The following is an 18,677-nucleotide window of genomic DNA, read 5'->3' as shown; positions in this document are numbered from 1 at the left end:
TCACCTGTCTCTTGTTTTCTCGTTACCTCTTGTATTTAGTCTCTGTGTTTTCTTTGTCTGTGGTCAGGTCATTGTGTATTGTTTAGGGTCTGTGTTCCAGTTTTTCGTATCCTGTTCTTTTGCTTCCTCTACATTCTGGAATGATTTTTGCCTGCTGCGTTCAGGACTCCTTTTGTTGGTATAGACTTTATGTTATTAAATCCTCAAGCTCAATTTTGCCTGCTGTCTCTGCATTTGGGTCTGATATTCTCTGAATCTTACAACAGTTAAACAGAAAATGGCTGAGAAAGGGATGCTCTTCCTCCTTTACTGAGGAAAGTTCTTACAGTTTTTTGTTTTTTGTCTGACAGTTGGTCAGACAAAAAAGACATCTGAAGATGTCACCTTGGGCTCTGGAAACTGTAGTGACACAATTCACCGATTAATCTAGATAATAATCTGCAGATTAATTGATAATGAAAATAATCACAAATTGAAGCCCTAGTTGTTACTACTGTTACAATTAATTATTGAATAAGATTTGTCTAATGTTCTTTATGACTACAAAAGTTTATTGCCATTGATTTTGTATTTTGTGTCGGTAAAGTTCACTGAAATGAGAGAGAGGATGTTATATTGCATGGTCATCTGGAATAACATATCAGATGTGTATTTACCTCCCCAGAGAAAGCAACTGAAAGACACAAGAACCATCTTGGAAAGGTACCACCATGCAGTCTACCCTTAGCCTTTCATGTCATTCAAACAACCCCCATCTCCTCTCTCCATTTTCCAATGAGCCAAGTGATTTATGTCAAGTGAAGTCAAGCATGGGCCAGCATATGAATAAAAATGTGTCAAGTTGGCTTCATCTACTCAGGTCTATGAATTGATATGGCTTAGTTTTGAATATGAATCCCCGGAGAGCGCCACATTGCTTTTAACTGACTGTAGCTTCAGCCGAGCAATCAAACCCTTTGTTTTTTCACACCATCCCACAATCCCACCTGCTTCGGCGAGACGATGGAGGGCCCTTTGAAAACAACGAGGCGGCATGATTTATTATTCTAATTAGGCGAAGTGAGACTTTAGCAAAGCCACAATTACACTAAATCGCCAAAACAGTTTTCTGGTTGGCTGGCTCCTGTTCTGTTCAGATGTTAATCAGAGGCAGCTATTGAGTCAAGGTGCAAACTGCTTGTGAGTCACACTTTTGCTTGGTAATATCTTCCATAAACACAAACAATCAAACAAACAAACAAATGTTTGAGTCCTGTATTGAATTACAAATAAGCATTTTGGCTCATTAAAAGAATTCCATTTAACGGTCTAAAAACGAACATAACCATACAGCTTTCCAACCACCTCAACACACAGAGGGCTTAACGTGCCATGATACCCGGTTCAAATCTACTGCAGTGTTTATTTCCAGGTCATTTCATAATCTCTTTGATACTCACATCTGCACATCTCTTCACTCTCCCTCACTGACAATCAAACAGCTGCAAGCTGGCATACTCACTAAATCCTTCGCTACCACACACACACACACATGCAATCACCCACCACATGCACAAACGTACACTACATACACAAGTGCCCATTAGAGAGCACGCACACAATGGTGCACACAGGCTCATGTAACCACATGCCTATGTGCGCACAAGCACCCAGGCGCAAACACTTATGCATGCAAGTGTACACACACACACACACACTTCTACTCAAACTGCTATCGCACTCACACAAAACAACTGGTTTTATTCATTACAGATAGCCTTCTGAATTAAAAGTCCTCCGGCACAGACTCGGGGAAAATACTAAATCTATTGATAATTCTGTTAAAGGAACGCACACATACATTCACAGGCGCACACACAGAGAGAAAATTGGCACACACAACGTGGGCTCTCTGTATGTATGTACGTGGTTCCTATCCATCCCTGTGCTTCTCATCACCTTTTTGTCCCCTCCTCCTCTCTCCCCTTTCCTCTTCCTACATCCCCACACACCCCAAAAACACCCCAATCATCCTGCATCAACAGGCATGTGAACCCAGTGTTTGGTTCATCTCTCTCTCTCTCTCTCTCTCTCTGCCTGCTCTATTTTCATCTGTGTGCTTCCACTCGCCTAGCTTTCGGGTAATTACCTGGCATTTGCATTGCAAAGTCCCCTGTGCCGCCCTCAGCTCCTCCGCAGGTGATTGAGCTTCATTTCCCCAGCAGATAAGAGAGAGAGAGAAAGACAGAGGGGGGAAAGAGGGTATTGCAGCAGGGTCTGAAGTTATTCTGGCTTGCAGCATAGGAACAATGCCCTGGATTCTTTGTTACTGGTAAACTGGCTGGTTCAGAGCATGCACAAGAAGTTCCCACACGGAAAGAATCACCCTCATTGCTATCACATTACTGGTTTGGCTCCATCTATAACTGAATGTAGAGCATATCCAGCTTTTGATCTCTGAGACACGTCCCGGACATCAACTTTCAAGATGAATGATATGACTTGCTTGAAGACTTTGGGCAGCAATTTGCACATCTAAACAAGAGCGAAGATGACAGCATGTAGTGTTGTGGTTTTTGACCTCAATGTTGTTAGTATGTAGTCTGGCTATCACCAGACCAAGCTCAATCTTTTAAGATTGAACATTAGTCTGGGGAGTCTGCTCTGTATTTTCTCTGCACAAGAGGCGTGATCAACGGGCATAGTTCAAATGACTCTGTACGCAATTGGATAGTCCTTCAACCAATCAGACCAACAATCCGGGTGACGTAGCAGCGACAGCGGCATCAACGGGTTGCTGCCATGGAGTGCAGCGCTTCAGTGGCCGGCTTGTTGAATGTAAACAAAAAGCTGCTTGGTCGCTTCTCTAAAGTCATCGTGTTAAACCTGCCAATAGCGCGCCAGGAGTCCGTTTCGGAAAGCAGGTTGAGTGAAAACTCTGAGTTTGTTAACCCTAAGATGAGGGAAACTCTGGGTTTTCTGTTTCAGAAAGAGAGGTAACTTAACCTCAGAGTCAGTTACTATGGTAACTGAGCCTGTGAACCTAACCTGGTCAGGAGCAGGTTTTCTTCAATAAACCTCGAGTTTCTCTCAGTCTCCTCCCTCTGACAGCGCTCTTTCATTTCCTCATTCATTCATTCAGTCTGTATCAGGTGCATTTTAGCGCAGTTTGTTATTTGCATGAATAAAAAAAACAGTGTTGGTTTATTAACTATGTTAGGCAGATTATAAAATGTTTTTTTTCTCAAAACATGGCATGTCCTTTTGTCGACGATCCCGTTGATGAAGAAGCTGTATTACTTGGCAGGGAGTTAAACATACGTCGGGAAATGATATTGCGGCCCCGACTATAGATGGATTTTCATTTCCAGTTAACTACGTATTTGAGCGGTATTGTTTTTTCTTCCCAGTCTATCAGTTATGTAGCCTCCATAACCTTAACCAGTAAGAGCCATTAAAAAGAAATAAATGATTGTAAATCATAATTCTGTTAATGATGGTGCTGCAACCTCAGAATGGGATTAGTAGTAGTTTACTTTTTCGCCCGCAGGATTGCACCTAAATTCAATTATAGGTGTAATACCATTCCAGTTTTCCCCAGTAATATTATAGGTTACCTGTGATTAAATATCAAATGAATACACTATATTAGAGCTTACGCATTGACTCGAGCAGCAATTTTCTCCCACACCAATTCTCGCTATTTTGCAGCAGCAGCCATGTTGCTTTTTTTAAACAAAATATATATTCAAACTCGCTGTATGTGCGCATGAGTATTTCCGCCGACCCGTTTGTTTGTGGTTTTTACCATGGTGAATCGTAGTATCATGGCTCCATTCATGCTGCCTTTTTATTGTGGTGGTGCACGCGCTTAGCTCTGAATGAACCTACTCGAATCAGCTGTTCTGGAACTGAAAACTCAGAGTTTCCCATCTCAGGGTAAATCAACTCAGAGAAACGAAACGGGCCCCAGGTGGATAAGCCAGTTTGTGATTGGTTCCCACAAATTTGTAACGGAAGCAGGATAGATAAACGTACAGTTTCCAGCCTGACCTGCAGGGCGAAATCAAATCACCGGCAGATCGGGCTGGGTTTACCGAGTTTAGTTAGTATGCCTTTATTAAAGATACCATTGACTGACCAGGTAACTCAAAGACAAATATATTACTTACTAAGGTGATGACGTTTTATGAGTTTGGCATTTGTCAACAGATACGACTCAACCAACCTGATAATCATATGTAAAGAGCAGAAAATAGAAAGTGTCTCCAAACATGATAAATGTGTCTTTTATACCATTTTGCCATACCCCACCATGCAGGTGTAGCTAGCCTACATATGATATCACAATAAATACTTTTTTAAGGTTCAAGTTTAAGTTACCAAAGAAAAAGATAAAGAGACCCAGCATGGAGTAGTGTGGAGACAAATGTACATTTATCAGAATCAGATTTCAGAATCAGATTTATTGGCCAAGTATACTTACATACACAATGAATTTGACTTCAGTAGGTGTTAACTCTCTATACATTCAACAAATAGACATGTAGTAGTAACATACTGTACAATAGAGGCAACAATATACATATAGGCACATATCAACATAATATACAAAAATACAAATATACAAATAAGACATCATATCAAGACAAGTACAGAATCACCAGAATAGTTTAATATAATCACTTATGGAATAGTTTTAAATGGTCAATGCAATTCAATCTCTTTTTCTATATGCTCTTAAAGAAACATTTGCGTGTTGAGTGACAGCTATCATACACAGACAGATTATGCAGATTTGTTTTTTTTTTTAACATTTGTGTAACACATGCTGGGCCATTTTGTAGGCTATTAACATTAGACTCTTAAAGCTGTTTTTTCATCAGGCTTAACCCCACACACGCGTTCCTTGATGTAAAATGAACCACAAAGGCAGACCTACTCATCCATACATCCATACTCCAACCTGATCTACCCAAAGCACCTCCCACCGAATGAGAGCTGATAATTGGCGTGAGCTAATTTGCATGCGGAACGCCGTCGATATTTATTTAAATTTAATTTCGTTCCCTCACACGTAGGCTTTTGTGCCAAAGTCATATTAACCCCTTGATTAGTTAATATGCAGTGCACGACGTTGCCCACTCACGATGAATATTCATATTGGTGGCGTTTTCGCCGCCGTCTCTCCACCCCTCCCTCTCCCTCTCCCTCTCCCTCTCTGCTCTCCCGTCCCGGCCGTAAAACGCAACAGAGTGTCGCTATGCCTATGAGGCATCCCGGAAGACTCTGCCATTTTCACAGTTGTTCTAAAAAGAAAACCGGTCTTATACATCCATGTCACAAACACAAACCGTTTGGCTCCTTCTAGTTTCTGTGTCGTTCGCTGCCGCTGACTCAATGGCAGATAAGACCCAGCTGCCAACCAGAGACCGCGCTCTGAAAGGAAGAGAGGAGAAAATGGTCGTGACAGGTAAATAACGCGGTGACAAGCTGTATCCAAAATGATGAAGTTGTTCAGAGCTGACACCTGGTAAACTGTTCAAGCGCTCGCAACTGCTATTGTTCAGTTGGTATTGATTTAAGACAGGTATTTGAATAAAATAGAAGTATGATATACAGACATAGCCTATTACACACACACACACACACACACACACACACACAAAAGCCTACTGTAGGCACATACTGTGGGCTACATTCTTTCTGTGTGTGTATTATTGTACAAGTGTTCTGTATGGCTTCATGGCTAGAAGGCATTTACCACTGCTTTCTCTGCAAAGTGTATGTTAGAATTTGAGTCTGAGCTTGATAATGACTAATAATTTACCACAGCTTTTCACTTTTTTGCGTCTCCATTCTGCAGAAAGGGTCCAGGGTGTCTGTTCAATGGTTTTAATTGGGTGTCCTTGAGAACATTTTCATTCATTTTTTAATGCAAATCGGATTGAGGTCATGATTTAGCCATTGTAGAACTTTAATCTATTTAGTTTTTAAACCACTCCGGTGTTTCTTCGGCCTTGTGATTTAGGTCATTGTCCTGCTAAAAGGTGGACTTTGTCCCAAGTGTCAGTTTTTTAGCAGACTGAAGCAGGTTCTCTTGTGGTATCTTCCTCTATTTTGCTCCATCCATTTTTTTCTTCAATTCTAACAAGATGGCCAGTCCCTGCTAAGGAAAAGCATCACCCCAGATTGATGTTGACGCCACAATACTTCACTGTGGTGATGGTGTTTTTTGAGGCATGGGCAGTATTGTGTTTGCACCACACATAGTGCCAAAAACCTCTATCTTGGTCTCATCTGGCCACAAAACCTTCCTCCCATTCCACATCTCAGTTCGGTCACTCTCATGCTTCTTGCTTTGATGTGTTTTTTTCCTTGAGTTATTGCTTCTCTCTAGCTGCCCTCCAAAAGGGCCAGGCCAGTTTTATGCAAAGCGCTTGATATGGTGCATCTTCACTCTGTCACTGAACTCTGGAGCTCCTTCAAAGTGAGTGTTGGATTGTTGGTGGCTTTCCTCACAAGTCTCGTCCTTGCTCGGATGCTGAGTTTTGAGGGACGGCCTTGTCTGCGTAGTGCCTGGGTGTTATGATGCAACTTTACACACTTGGACATTATTTTTTAGCCATTTCCCAATTTGTGCATGTCTACTAGGCCTATTTTATTTCCAACTTTTTTTTTAGAATGCTCAATGGTCTTCATTTTCACACCTACTAATACTTTTGCAAGCCACTGTATGTCTGTCACAAAATACTTTTAGAAAAAGTTGAATAAGCCAAAAAAGTATAATTTAAAAAAAAATGAACTTATCGATGTAGGTTTACAGTGCAGTATGTTGTACCATTTGCGAGGTCTTATGATTCTTTATAAAGAGAAGTCAGTCTAAGCAACACATAGTGGCTGACTACGGGACATCTGCCAGCACATATTCGGGTTAATATATTCTTTGTACTACTGTTCATCAAGTCATCAGACATTATCAGACTTTGGATCAAGTAGCACATACATTCTTGCGAGTCTTGGCAGAATGTTTTCACACAGTTTACTTCCCAGATGTGTAGTGATTTCTTCCTTTGAGTTATGGCCATGGGAACCTAATCTAGCATACTTAACCTTTTTAAACCATGCATGCCCAAGGCACATTTGTTGCTATACTTCTTAGCCTGTTTGGTATTTGTGATGTGGACAGTAATGAAATCTGAAGAGGTAGCAAAAGCCTGTTGGGATGTATGGTGGGATTGTGTTACATATAGTTTATGATTAAATCAAGGCTAAAAGTAATCTGTATGGATCAACTTCTCAACACTGTCAGAGACACATTTCTGTTCACAGGAAATATGATGTCTAAAGTGAAGATTTGATACCCATTTTCTTGGTTTTAGTGCATGTGAACATGTACACCTTCTTTTGCATCCTATTTATAATTGTATCCATTCTTGTGATGTAGTACCAAGTCATTTCTGCTTTTCATCTTTTCATTTAGCTCGTCATCTTTCTATTTTGGGACAGAAGCGCTTGTAGGAGTATGTGACAAACGCAAAACATGGTGCGATTTGAACCTGGCCCCCTTCTTCACCTACTCAGACTGAGGCGTCCGAAAAGTGCATTGTGGGAGCTGGGTGTGATTGCAAAGGAGGAAGCGGTGCCGCAGCGTCCAGGGGCCCATCTGGGCATTATGCGCATGAAGGCTCCGCCCCATCGTAAGTTCCTGCTCCGTCTGTCGAAGCAGCTCGGAGACACCGCATGGCGGAAATCTGTTCCTCCCCTTTCACCGTGGGGGAGGGGGGGCAGCTTAGGTGGGGACGGGGTTATTCTCGCACGTGTGTGTGCGTGTGCGTGTGCGTGTGTGTGTGTGTGTACACATTTGTCCCCTCTCTACAATGAAGATCACTAATTCTGAAAGTTGCTTCTACCCCTCCAGCCTCTTTAAAGAAGCTCCTTGTTCCTTGTCCAGACGTCCCGGTGTCCTGCGTTCCCTCGCTCGCTCCACTCTCTATAATGTACTCTGTGACCTTGGCGACAATGATCCAGTGGCAGATTGCTACATGGTAGGGGCACAGTAGCTATTATTTTGAGTCGGTGCAGAATAGACTGCCAATATTTCTTCCAAACAGGATGGGGGAGGTCAGCTGACCAAAATCAATCTCTGTTACATGCTTCACTATAACTCTTCAAAGCAGGTTCATGGCGAAGATATATTTCTGTCATTATTGCTCTGTTGTTTTCCCATCTCTGCTGTCTCCAGATGCCCTTGCTTTTTTGGCTTTTGCAATAAGCTCAGAGGGGAAGAGAAATGTGTAAGAAAGCATGCAAATGAAGTATACAAACAGTAGATAAATAAATGAGAGATTTGCTCATGGGCAACGCTGTGTCTTACTGATTAGGCTTGTTGCCTCAGCGTAACGACGTCCTGTGTTCTGACCCAACCTGAAATCTGGAGCTTGTAGTACCCCCATGTCTGTGTGGGTTTTTCTTTTAGGAGCTCCGGTTTCCATACCACAGACAGTTGGGTGAATTGGAGAATGCATTATTCTGCATCTTGCCCAATGCATGCTAGGATTGACTCCAGCCCACTGTGCCACTGAAGAGTATAAGCGCTATAGAACATAGGATTTGCTCTGGTATATCTGCAGAGGGAAAGTGTAAAGGTACATTTAGTTTTTAGTATGATTTCTCTTTACTATGTAGTTAAAAAAAAAAGATGCATTTATTAATTTGTGCTGACCAGGTGGATGTCATCCCCTTCTGTTCTTCATCAGTGTTTGAGTAAAGATAATTGTGCAGGCCCCTACAGGATGTTCCTCCATCTTGCTGGAAGGGGATAATGGAGCCAGTGCTATAGTAGGTACAGTAGTCTTCTCCATAGCAACTGTTTTCGTTGCTAGGAAACAGTATGTATGGAATGCATGGATGGCTTCAAAGTTGTACTCTTCAGTGTTCCCTCCTTGAGCAGAGGCAGCTTTCAATGTACGTAAGACTCTCATTACCAAAGCCGGTTGATTGTTTTTAGGCCACAGCAGCAGCATTTTTTTTTTTTTACTTACCTCCTTAGTGTTTTTAAAGATCGACCACCTCCCACCAGCCTTGCCTCTTTCCTCCCCTTTCCTCCCCTCCTTTGCCCCACTCTTCTCGCCCCTACCCATCCTCCCATACAGCAGAGGGTAGTTGGCACCACTATAAAGCTTCAGCCTCCTCCGACGACTCGTGCCTGACTCTCTGCCAACCTGTGTGAAGCTAGGAAGAGGAATAGTGAGAGGGAGGGAAGAGGAAGAGAGATAGAGAGAGAGAGAGGGAAAGGATTTTTGGAAGGAAATAAACAGAGCAGCCTGGAATTCGACCTTTCCTTCACCAGTTTTGGCACCCAGGGATAGTACCTCTCCCAGGTCTCTGCATGAGGGGGCAGCAGCGCTTGGACTTCAGTTTTACGGGTGAGAAACACAGGACCTCGGGTAGAATCGAAGGGTAACAAAGACTAAATACCATCCGAAACCATTCAAACTGGATGTTATTATCTGCTAAGCAACAGATAGATTGTTGTGCCCTTGACTGATGGTAACCATGATACAAGCAGAGCGGCAGGGTCCGATGTTTTGGTTCTGGTCCAGCCGCCTACAACCACCATACTAAAAGCAACAAAAGGTGACCAAAGTACTCCGCTTCAGTCCCGCTGTACTGTGTAGCCTGCACTGCGCTTTTTAGATATCCTCGAAAACAAAGCCGCACAAAAGAAATTACGCCCATATCTCATCCAAGTTGAGAAAAAAATCCTTTTCATAAATCCTTTGCCCATATTCAGCCTGTTTTTCTTCTTTTGTAAACTCAGTCAGTCACCCTCCCTGCTTGTTTTTTGTCGTCCTCTGTTCTTTCTTTTGCTGGTGTAGTGAGGCAGCGTAGTGAGGGTATTCAGCCAGTTCTTTCTCTGTGTTAGGTGGGGTAATTCTGGCAGAATGGGGTGTGGGCGCTGGGCTGGCAGGGGGGGAATGCTGGGCTAGGCACAGTGAAATGAGCCAGCCTGGCACCACCTGGACCTCTGCCAATTGCTCCATGGGAGAAATACCCACAGCAGAGGTTGGTGTGCGAGTGATTGCGTGCTTGTGTGCGTGCAGGAGGGTGTACACGCGTTTGTAAGAGGAAAGTGAGGGATGATGGGAAGGTGGTGTGAGGAAGAGAGTGTGAAGTGAGAGGGCAGGGGGCTCTGAGTTGGCTTCTCTGGACAGGGCTGTGTCGGCGTGTTCTTGGCTGTCTTAATTTTTACCTCCCTCTTTTTTTTTTTTTTTTTTTTTTATTTGTTTGCTTGTTTGTTTTCTCTGTGTTCTCTCTTGGATGAAGTGCTTGGTCTTTTCATATAGCGCCCAAAGGCTTGGTGGTCTGAAAGCCAAAATAATCCTTCACTGCCTCTCTGTTACCCTTATCTGTTGCTTCTCACTGGCTATTTACTCCTTGTATTGTTTTGGCAGGCGATCTCTCCTCCCACTCCTCCTCCTCTATCGCACACTTGTCTCTCTCTCACTCTCACATTTTCTCTCTCTGTCATTTGGCAACTTCAGTACTTTTTATCTCTGTGACCGGAATATGCAAGAGCGTGAGAGTGAGCAGAGGATGGAGACTAAACAAATCCACAGAAGAAGGATGAAGATTTCCTTTGTCCGCCTACCACCTTAAGTCACCCCTGTGGACTGAGAATATTTAGCCAGTACACTGACACAGATATACTTTGATTGCAGCCGACTGCGCCCGTGAACATGACCTGGCAGTGCCAAACAACCTGCTGCTAAAATACAGAACAGTTGCACAACAGGAGGACAGGAAGGGACTGCCTGAAGGCATCCCAGGCCTCTGTGACATTTTAGGGGTCTTTTATGCTTCTGCAATCTGTTACTGCACAGAAAAACAACTTTGTCTAATATCAAAAAGTGCCCTTAAGGTGGCTCAACAAGACAGGTGTTATCAGATCATGTGCTGTGGTGCTTTTTGTCTCCTTCAAAACACGTGCTAATCTTTAAAGTCCAGACACGGCACCGTTTCTTTTCAATGCCTCTGTACAAGCTGGCTTTACAGTCTGAAATAAACTGCAGGTAACTGGTGTTTGGCCTGTTGTCACAGTTGGAGATCATCCCTATCTAGGAAATGAACTGTTATGGCTCTATCAGATTAGAGATTGATTGTATTTAGGTCAATGTCACACATCACATCTCTGAGTGGCCAGAGAGCAATCACACATTGAACTTAAAGCAAGTGTCCATTATTGGTATGTGCCTAAGCTCTTGGTGTAGCCTGTTTATCTGTAGACTAATATTAGTGGTTGCAGTACAAACCAGCCTTGCTTAGTGGAGATTTGCACGCTAAGTCACCTCAGTCTTCTTAAATCTAATCCTCCTCACACATCTGTGGACTACACACACACACACACACACGCACACACACTTCCTTTTTAGCGCTCTAATTCCATGCAGCACAGTTGGAAGTAAAGTGCCACCCCCTGCCACCTCTCAGCACTCCAGTTTGTTTTACTTATCGGGTATTTTTAACATGGCGAAGATTAGGACAGCATTGGGTCTAGTTGCGAGGTCCTCCCCTGCTCATGAGGTTATACAGGCGTGTGCCGCGGAAGTGTTGCCATTGATTCACTTTGTGGATACCCAATGATGCCAAGCCCAGCACTTAATACACTCACATTCGAAGCAATGTAGTTGAGTAAAAGATATATCAGGAAATAACTGTGTTATAGTGTTTAATTGTGGGTATTGAGTAGAGGACAGCAGGGATAGACTGGCGGGCAAAGCCGTGTAATCTCTTAAATGCCTTCCAGCACAGAAGCCTCCGGCTCTGATCTGCTGGCCTGGGTTAGCCTATAATGAAGTGCAGACCTATAAGGCCTAGTTGAGGCCGCTAATGGGCCTCCTTACACACATACTGTAATTTGTGCTGTTGAAACGCTGTGTTATGATTTGATTTCACATTTGCACACTGTTTCACTTTACAGACAAGCATGCAGTCAATGGGAATCCCATTGTTGAGCCTTTTCCAGAAGGCATGGAGACCATCATGTTTGGTGAGACCGCACAATCACACATTCTTGTAATCAGAATGAACCCAATATTGAATCCTCTGTTACCAGTTATGTGTGGTTATTGACACATTTTGATAAAATGTGTGGATGGTATGGTAGCACAGAAGCACTTATAGTGTGTGTGTGTGTGTGTGTGTGTGTGTTTGCATGCTGTCTTTATGTCCAGGTTTAGGCTGTTTCTGGGGAGCTGAGAGACTTTTCTGGCGGCTTCCAGGAGTCTTCTCCACACAGGTGGGCTACGCTGGCGGCTTTACACCCAACCCCACTTACCACGAGGTCTGCTCAGGTAATGCACTCGACACCTCATGCGCATTTGTACATTTTCCCATATGCATTCCGTCAGCACTTTGATTTTGTTACCTGAGCGTGCTCTCTCCCTGGGAAAAGGTGAAGTGGGTTGGCAGGACATTTCTCTGTGAAATCAGTCGGGGTTCAAGAGACCAAGAAATGAAAAGGGAAAAGAAAAAGATACAGAATCGGAAAGGGGGTTGAAAGTACAGCGCACTCATCCTCTCGCCGCCTTCCCTTCATCTGCAGTCAACTACTCAGAATGCACTGCTCCAGATGGGCTGCACCCCCCCATCCCCACCCCCCCATGACCTACTTGTAAGGATTGGGCTCTGTACTGTGCTGTACTGCGGCGTTTTTGCCAACAGAGGTTAGTCTGTATGAAGCGCCATTAACGAGCTTCTTTTCATGAGACTGTGATTTGGCGAACATGATGTTGGAGATACAAACTTGACTTCTGTGTATTCGCTATCAAAGCCCTTGCAAATGTTTGGCTACCTGTCTACGTACGGATTTGTTTCTTTCCATTTTCCTCCTTTTGTGTGATTCAAATAGATTATGTAGGGAGTTGATATATAATTCAAATGAAGATGTCTAGCTCTCTGTTATTCTGTGTGCCTCTCTTGTGTTTTAGGAGTCGTGAGCTGTTAGTTTGGGGCTCCTTCGTTTCCGAGGGCACATCATTAGAGGCAGGCATAGTGTCTAGGTGCAGGCGCAGCATGGGGGACATGGAGAGGAGGGAAAAGACACTTTGGGCTTGTCTGGCAGACTTTCTGAGCAGAGCCCTTCAAGGGATTGTACGTTTTCTATCTTTCTGCCTCTCCAAGTCTCTCATTCTGTCAGCTTCCCAGCAACAAGATGGTCAGCTATGGGAGGAGGATGGAGATGGAGACAGATGACAGAAAAAGAGAGTGCTGCAGCAAGTCAGAAAATGGGTAAAATAAACTTTTGAGGGAAAAGAAAATTTGAGAAAAAAAAGTGTGAGAGAGAATGGTTGCCTGTCCATCGGCTGAGAGAGTGCAGGCGTCGCTCCAGTGGCCATGACGGAGCAGAACACTGCGACGGCATGAGACCAAGGAGCTGTCAACACAGCCAGGGCAGGACAGACAGTTGGATGGACAGACAGATGGACAGAAAGAAGGGGCTGATGGAACTGTCAGCAGAGACAAGGAAGGATGGAAGGACAAGCAGATAGATAGGTGGCTGGTCTGACAGACAGAAATGGGAGAGGTTGAGGTGTGTCAAATTTGTCTTGTGAGGACAGACCACGCAGACAGCTGAATGAGATGTTATTACCAATCAGCATATTTTATCTCGACTAATTCACAGTACAGTCCATTTTGCAGTGTGTTTACAATACAGAATCAAGAGTTGATGCTGGAACCTTTTGTGCTTTAGCTCTACAGTATTGCATGGGGTAAAATCCAACAATCTTCATACCTAAGTGACAAAATAGGTTGCTGAGGTTGTCAGCGTCTTCCAAAACAACCCTTACGATGGTTTAGGCAACTAAAGTTACACACCGGGCCGATAATCGGCCGTTGGACAGTCTGGCGAGGTCGGTGACTCGAGTCTGTTCGGTGTGTTCCGTGCCGTCGTCCGTCCGAGGGACCGTCGGCCTTCATTTTGGCCGACCTGACGTGTTCAGTTGGAGACAGGGCAGTCGGGACTTACCCGGAAATGGCAAGCGGAATGAGCGTGATTAAGTGTCTCAAAATCTGACGAAAATCTTTTAAACTGACCTTTGCTGATCAGAAATGAAGACAGATTTAGCAACTGCATGGCCTATTTCTCGCTTAAAATGTTTTCAGAAACACATTTCGGTGAACTATTTTAGTACAATATGAGATCGTATTCCGAACAAGCCACCATGACAGTCTGTCTTTGAATTTCCGGAGAAAACAAACCCACATGATGCGTTGGTCCAATCAGCTGCCGGTTTCCATTTTTTGGGCAACAATACAGATTAGCGCCGCCTGCTGTTATGGAGACGTATTACGTCTCGTCGCTTTGGTGTGTTCTGAGGCACTTTTTTGACCAACTCGGGGAGACTGATCAGTCCAACTGGCTTTTCTGCCGACGGTTGGCTGTCTGGTTGGTGTGTAACCGGCATAAAACTATTGGTTAAGGTTAGGGAAATATTGTGGTCATAGTTAAATTAAACCAATGTTGCCTGTTTGGTACGGGACTAGGCGTGAACTTCTTTGTCAATGTCACCTGTTTTGTTGACCCAACAGATGGTATAACAACACCATGCTACTTCTGACTTTCTGACTTAGAAAAGACAGTGACTACTCTCGCAACCACAAGAGGAGGCTTGTAAGGAAAATTTCAACATAGGTATTTTTAAATGTTAGAACAAGCGGCATTTTTTTGTTGAGGACATTCTCTTCATGTAGTCAAGTTTTGCTGTATCCAACAGCAGAGCACAATTAACCAAAAAAGGGCAACAGGATGTCATGGTGATTTGGGATACCATTTTCACCTAGAAGGCTGTTCACCCTGCTGAAGTGTCCTTCAGCAAAACATTAAATCTCTAGCAGCTTTAGTGGCATCACTTCTCAGCCTTTTACCCCATTCAGATGGGACAAGTGTGGAAAATCATGGTGCATATTCATGTTGTTTTTGTACTGCTTCTGTTTTCTACCATTATTGTTGGCTTTCCTGCACCATGACTGCTAGCCTACAACCTAACCCAACTCACTGCTGGCTGTAACCACAGAAAAATGCATATGGTGAGAGTTAGTGTATTGTGAAGGCTGTCCCAGCCAACCTCAGTAGAAAATTGGTTGACCGCTCACCTGGGCCTTTGACTATAAACTGGCACATGCCCTTCATCTTGCCTTTTGCTTCCTGCAGCTGATGTCCACCCTGCAGCTTCCTTTTGTTCACATTCAACACCTCCAGAGCACACGTCCATGCGTTGCCTTCATGGCTAAAGTCTCTGACTTCGACTCTGTGTTGCTCATTTGTGTTGACCTTAGTTTTAATACATTCCATTTGTTTTCAAATACGTGTGGAGTCCCCTCTTTGAGCTCGTTTGTGACATTATGTACATAGTAAAGAAGGCACACACATGCTGATGACATGTCCTTATTATATGTTGGCATTTTATAATTAAAACAAGGTGAACGGCTTTGTCAGAGACTAATGACAGACTGCTATTATCCAGTGAAAGGTGTGCCCGTTCTTAAATTTAGGTAACAACTGTTTAAACAGGTGAAGTCTTCCATGTTCATTTGGCATGAAATTATGCTTTGGGCATGCCAAGTGTCCTTCAGAGACAGTAAAGCCGGCCACAGACTGGATGCGTGGCGTGTCCGAAATGGGGAAACAGACATGTGTACAGACAAGGCTAGCAGCAGCAGCGCTGCGTCAGACACGTGCAAAGACATAGTTCAATCCACGCAGCCGCCACGCAGCTGACACGCAACAGAAACGCCATGCTCATGCCACGCATCCAGTCTGTCGCCGGCCTAAGTGGGTATCAGGCCAGATGCATGAATTTGGCAGCCATTGTCTCCTATTGTCTGCAGTGCACCTGATGTGTGTGTGTTTTTGCATGTGTCCTTGTACTGAGAGACATTAATGGCTATTATTGATACAATACTAAGCTAACACTTCTGTATTTACATTCAGCAAAGGTGTGTGTGTGTGTGTGTGTGTGTGTGTGTGTGTGCACCTGCATCTGAGACCTAAAGCCTCCACCAGTTTGAGAATGCCTGCAGGCAGCTTGTTGAAGCTTTGGGGTCCTGGCAGCTGCAGACAAGGGCCAGTGTCTGTGTGCTTTTGGCAACTTTCACCATAAGCCTTAAACTTTACTGTGCCTTCTCTCTCTCTCTCTCTCTCGCGCTCTCTCTCTCTCTCTCTCTATCTGCACCTCTCTTTATCACTCTCTTTCTCTACCGTTGTGCCATAAGTGTGGATTTAACCTGACAAGACACGCGGACATCATGATTTGGGTGTTAGTCAGTTGTTGTGTCCAACATTTTGCACAAGTTGTATGACGTAAATGTCATACAACTTGATTTTTAATAGGGCTGCACGATATGAGGAAAAAAACTCATTGTGATTATTTTGACTGATATTGCGATTGCAATATGTTTCACAATGTTGGAGGGAATGATTATTTTTGTATCATTCTTATTTTCATTGAAAAATATTAAAATAAAATAAAAATGATTGAAGTGTGATGCGAGGATCTGTACAAAACAAAGGTTTTTTTCTTTACTCTGTAGGATTCAATTTGTAGGCTGGGACGTCTCTGCAGCATCACAGTACTTAATTCAGAATGGTTTGACACATATTTTGCCTTTAACAAATATTGCGCCCCCCGTGCGATTTGGATATTGCACTAGTCCACATTGCGATTTCGATAAAATTGTGATTAATTGTACAGCCCTAATTTTGAATAATGCAAGTTTGTGATTCTTCTTTAGGTCTGACCGGTCACACTGAGGTGGTGAGGGTGGTCTTCTCCCCGAAAGACGTCAGCCTTGAGGAACTGTTCAAGCGCTTTTGGGAAAGCCACGATCCTACACAAGGTAGCAACATGCACACGTACACACAAACCCAAAAGTCGCCCACAAATAAGACCCGTCCCGAGGGTCACAGGGTGTATTAGAGCAGAAGGATGATGCCCAGACGTTGAATGGGGGAGGTCTCTTGGGTGCAAGTCAATGCCAGACAGTGTTAATGTGTCTGAGATCCAGCCATCCATGGCTGTGTTGGAACATGTGCATGTGCATGGAAACTGGTGAAGCTTTGCTGTGATGGTGTAACATTTACCCAAAATGATTCAACAGAATTATTAGCAAATACTTTTTGGCTGAGGTTGGGTTCCATATTCCTTCTCTACACACTGTACAGCGTGCCAAATATGTTTATCTTCATAGGATCCTGGTCTCCTCACCTCTTAAATGACATTCGTCTTTCTTCAATCCCCTCTCCCCACCAGCAGCGACAAGAACCCCATCCCCCATAACCCATCTCTCCATCTCTTCGAGTCTCTTGTTTTCTCTGCTCACTGAAGGAGGTGATGTAAGAACATTAGTGTGTGTGTGTGTGTGTGTACTGTGTGTGCGTAGGTACTGTGTGTGTGTGTGTGTGTGTGTACTCTGCTCACTCATTGAATGTAGGGAGGAGCATGACATGTTGGAGAAGAGATAGATCAAAGATTCATAGGCCCAACCTTCAGCCTTAGGCTTGAACACTCACACACTCAGTGACGTTGCCCACATCAGTTCTGTCATCTCTTTTGCATCTGTCATGGTTGTTTTCTCATACACCGTGTGACCTAAATATACGTTTGTGCACAAAAAGCTGACAGATCAGCTGTATGTTTTCACATGTTCTTCACATTCTTGACAAGATAAGAGGCAGGGGCACAAGTAACTATTAAGGTTCATCCAAGAACCACATCATCTCGATCTGAGGAGATTCTCCTGTTCACTGTAGCCAAGGGCAGAGACACGTCTTACTACTGACCCAGGCAGAGTCGAGCCGACACGCCACGGGGCAAAGGCAGTGAGGCCAGAAGAGTAGTGATGCATTTCCCCTGACTCACTGCCTTGTCTCATCTCATGTTTAATTAATAGCATGCAGCTTATTGACTATGAACTCTGCTAGTTTCTTTTTTTTGTTACAGTTGAGACCAGGCGACATATTCCGAAATAACACAAACTCAAATACACTTTCTTTTATAGGAGTGTTACTTCTTGTGCGTGACTTAAATGTGAATCCCTCCCGCTTCTCTCTTCTCCGATTCTGGGTTCACGTGTAGCAGAAATTCCTCTGATTTGACAAATGTGGCGTGGAGTGGTGGCAAGGGGGCCGCTGGCTGTGCCTTCACGCATGCTTAAGCTCCAATTTATTCTGTCCACCTTAGAGCCGGGCTTAAAAGAGAATGGAGAAATTAAAGAAGTTTGCTCTTTTCACTTTCAACTGCACATATTCACTAGAGATCATCCTATATTGAAACGAGCCCAGGAACATTATGAATTCTGTTTTCTCCTGACACGATCAACACAGAGCCCAGCCTGGTTTATATACACACTCTATGTCTGAGTGCATGTGGAATTATCATGTTCACATGCATATTCAGTTGCACGCAATACTTCCTTTTTGTGTGTGTGTGTGTGTGTGTGTGTGTGTGTGTGTGTGTTTTGAGATCTGTGCCTTTCTGCTTTGCCTCAGTTCAAAAGGGTTTAGTCCCGACAACGTGATGTCGGGCTGCGCCAGCTCCACCAATCGTAGCCTGGATAGCAACATTAGCAGCCAATCAGAAACTCCCAGCAGCCTTTGCTGTATGCCCTCTTTCCATATTCAGCAACACTAGTCT

General features: G+C 43.8%; 1 protein-coding gene across 3 annotated transcripts in view; it reads left to right on the top strand.

The window, feature by feature from the left end:
• The first annotated feature begins 5,192 nt into the window (after window positions 1-5,192).
• The window catches only part of si:ch1073-358c10.1 (peptide methionine sulfoxide reductase MsrA 1), a 38,538-nt gene continuing 25,053 nt past the window's right edge, over window positions 5,193-18,677 (top strand). Inside the window, exons 1-4 of one of the 3 annotated variants that reach the window (XM_031281477.2) lie at window positions 5,193-5,452; window positions 11,963-12,031; window positions 12,216-12,335; window positions 16,777-16,881. In XM_031281477.2, coding sequence (XP_031137337.1) covers window positions 5,317-5,452; window positions 11,963-12,031; window positions 12,216-12,335; window positions 16,777-16,881 — 430 coding nt within the window. In that variant the 5' untranslated portion in view covers window positions 5,193-5,316. Of the gene's footprint in view, window positions 5,453-9,122; window positions 9,408-11,962; window positions 12,032-12,215; window positions 12,336-16,776; window positions 16,882-18,677 lie in introns of those variants that run through there. The other 2 variants (XM_031281485.2, XM_035994695.1) reach the window with 2 other exon arrangements.

This window comes from Sander lucioperca, chromosome 18, assembly GCF_008315115.2.
Source record: "Sander lucioperca isolate FBNREF2018 chromosome 18, SLUC_FBN_1.2, whole genome shotgun sequence".
Taxonomy (NCBI): Eukaryota; Metazoa; Chordata; class Actinopteri; order Perciformes; family Percidae; genus Sander; species Sander lucioperca.
The sequence above is the reverse complement of the archived record's forward strand: the minus strand, read 5'-3'. Positions and strand labels throughout refer to the sequence as shown.